At 44.0% G+C, this 3,347-nt stretch overlaps 1 protein-coding gene across 1 annotated transcript in view; it reads right to left on the bottom strand.

Moving 5' to 3' along the window:
* Ak7 (adenylate kinase 7) overlaps positions 1–3,347 on the bottom strand; it is a 69,045-nt gene that overhangs the window by 21,592 nt on the left and 44,106 nt on the right. The window contains exon 13 of the mRNA XM_005343524.3: positions 1,344–1,472. Within this exon, the coding sequence (XP_005343581.1) occupies positions 1,344–1,472 (129 nt within the window). The remainder of the gene's footprint in view (positions 1–1,343; positions 1,473–3,347) is intronic.

Genomic DNA, 3,347 nt, shown 5'->3' with positions numbered 1-3,347 from the left:
AAAACCATGGCAGCCGATCTCTATGAGTTCGAGGCCAGCCTGGTCTACAAGAGCTAGTTCCAGGACAGGCTCCAAAGCTACAGAGAAACTCTGTCTTGAAACCACTCCCCCCCAAAAAAAACCAACAACAACAAAAAAAAAATCCCCCCCAAACAAACAAACAAAAAAAACCTGTGGCGCTTATAGACAATGACATACTATTCTGACTTTAAAAAAGAAGGCTGGCAAGGACTGGAGAGATAGCTCAATGGCTCAAGAGCATTGGCTGCTCTCACAGAGGACTTGGGTTCAATTCCCAGCACCCACATGGCAGCTCACAGCTGTCTGTAACTCCAGTTCCAGGGGATCTGACATCCTCACATCAATGCACATAAAAAAATTAAATAAATTATTTTTTGAAAAGAAGGCTGACAGCATGGAACCCTGAGGCTATTGTGCTAAATGAAATATGTCAGTCACAGGAGAACAAGCAGTGTGTGATTTCCCATTTAGGTGGAGCCTGGAACACTCAAGTTCACAGAATAAAACTGGAATGGTGGTTGTCTGGGACTGGGGGTAAAGGGAAAGAGACGGTTTCTAACTAATGGGTGGAGAGTTTAAGTCAAGCAAGACATAATCCTAGTACCTGAGGTGGAGGCAGGAAGGTCAGAAGTTCAAGCTCACCCTCTGCTACGCAGTGAGTTTAAGGCCAGTCTGGGTTACATGAGACCTTGTTGAAAAAAAGAAAAACAGCCAGGAGGTGTTGGCACACACCTTTATTCCCAGCATTCAGCAGGAAGAGGCAGGTGGATCTCTGTGAGTTCAAGAACAGCCAGGGCTACAGGGAGAAACCCTGTCCTCAAAAACAAAAACAAAATAAACCAACAAAAAAAGTAAGGCATTTATCCAAACAGTAAGAATGCAAAATAAGGCAGAGGCAAGAGGATCTTTGTGAGTTTGAGGCCAGCCTGGTCTACTAGAGCTAGTTCCAAGATAGGCTCCAAAGCTACAGAGAAACCCTACACTTGCTACAAAAAACAAACAAAAAAATAAATAAAAACAAAGTAAATTAAAAACACAGATCCCAGATTTACCCAGGTGGTAGGGGTGCATGCTTTTAATCCCAGCACTTGGTTTGCGGAGGCAGGCAGATCTGTGAGTTCGAGGCCAGCCTATTCTACAAAGCAAGTTCCAGGACAACCAGAGCTGTTACACAGAGAAACCGTCTCTTGAAAAACAAAACAAAACAAAAACCAAAAAACAAACAAAACCCCACAGATTCAAGAAAACAAACAAAATACTGTGGTTCCAACTTCACACAACGAGAGTATGAACACGCAGAACAGAGAGAGCACCACACTTACGGTTGAACAGGTCTTTTGCTTGATCATAGGTCTTTGGGAATCCATCCAAAATGTAACCTTGGTTCCTACAAGGCATAGATTTGAGCTTTTCTTTCATAAATCGAATTATATATTGATCTTCTAGCCGACCTGATTTTTTTAAAAAAAAATACATATGTATATGTTACCATAACACACGATCTGCACAAGGGCAAATGCTCTAAACTCATCTGGGAACTGTTGTGTAGGCAAAAATGTTATTGAAGACTCTTTCATTTTAAGGTTAAAAACAAACGCTGTTGTTTATTTTTAAGCATAATATGCTTTAGTGTATATTTTAAGTAGCAGTGAACTGGTCTACAAGAAAGAGCAAGGGTAGGCAGTGCCACACGCACTTGGGAAGCCTGGGCAACAACTTGTGGAAGCTGAGTGAGTGGACTAGCATCAAGTCCAGTAACATCAAGTCCTGCCTGCTTGCAGAATTTTCTCTGGGTTTACTTTTATTTATTATATGTGCCTGTGTGTGTGTGCACATGTGTGTGTGCCTGAGCATGTGTGTGCCTGTGTGTGTGTATGTGAGTGTGTGTGTCAAATGTTTACAGGTATCCTTTGAGGACAGGAGAAGGTGTTTGGTCTCCCGGAGCTGGAGTTAAACAGGTGGTTGTAAGCTACCCAATGTGCTGGGAACCTCTTCAAAGATGACTCTAAAATGCCTAGCCATCCCTCCAGCCCCCCTCATTATTATTATTATTATTATTATTATTATTGTTATTGTTATTGTTATTATTATTATTATTTTATCATCGTCATCATCATCATTATTATTACGTTTTATTTACTTAGTGGGGGTGTGTGATACACACATGCCATGTGGTGCATGCTGAGGTCAGAGGACAATTGTGGCCGTCAGATCTCTCCTACTACCCTGTGGGTCCTAGAGGAGGTAGAACTTGGGCTGCCAGGCTTAGCGGCAGGTGCCTTTACCGCCTGAGCCATTCCACAGCCCCTCAGTTCTGTTTTCAAATTTATACCTTAATACATAGTAATAAATGCTTCCTTTGTGCGAGTTGAGTGAGGCAGTATTCAAGGATTTTACTAGCCAAGCAGTGGTGGCACATGCCTTTCGGAAGGCAGGTGGACCTCTGTGAATTCAAGGCCAGCCTGGTCTACAGGGTTCCAGGACAGCCAAAGCTACAGAAAGAAACCCTGTCTTGAAGCCCCTCCTCCCGCACCAAAGAAAGGAAGGAAGGAAGAAAGGAAGGAAGGAAGGAAGGAAAGAAGGAAGGAAGGAAGGAAGGAAGGAAGGAAGGAAGGAAAGAAGAAAAGAAAAAAAGAAAAGAAAACGAAAGAATGTGCTTAGGCTGTAACAGTGGTAGGATATGTGTTAGCACAGCAAGGCCCTGGGCTTTACAACGCCCTCACCCTACCCCTCTTCAGCAAAAGTAGGTGCGCAATAAATATTTGCTAGATCTGAATAGCAAACTCAAGCTGACTTTCAAAGGCTTTGGAAAGGGCTGGGGCTGGAGCTTTATAGGGCCTGCCTGGCCTAAAGTGTGGAAGAGCCTGGATTTAGCCCCAGAACCCTGAATAATAATACAGTTACTATTTAAAGCAAAATAAAGCTGAAGTCAGAACGTGTCACCCCAACCCCCACGTCCTCTTCTCTAGGCCCCATTTCTGACCTATGCCCTTTGGTCAGTTCTGTCTTTAGTCCCAGCCCAGAGTTCCTGGAACTGCTAGGTATCAAAGAGTGACGGGAGTCTTTGCTCCACAGAAGGCTTGGTGGTTAAGCGACAGTGTGCTGCAGCTCTTCTCCAGTCAGCTACCATCAGCAGTGCTCAAAGGCACAGCCCGTCTGTCTGTCCACGGCTTGACGAGGACTTACGGCAGGGCCAGTCTGGCAAGCCCCCAGAGACTTTCCCAGGGCACATATGGCACCTTCGACTGACTTATTAAGAAGTCTATATTGTAAAATAAATAGTTTGGGGCCACTTGCTACTGTTATATCTCAGACCCAGGACAAAC

This window comes from Microtus ochrogaster, chromosome 1 (genome assembly GCF_000317375.1).
Source record: "Microtus ochrogaster isolate Prairie Vole_2 chromosome 1, MicOch1.0, whole genome shotgun sequence".
NCBI classification, from domain to species: Eukaryota; Metazoa; Chordata; class Mammalia; order Rodentia; family Cricetidae; genus Microtus; species Microtus ochrogaster.
Note: the sequence above shows the minus strand (reverse complement) of the source record. Positions and strands in the feature narration are given on the sequence as shown.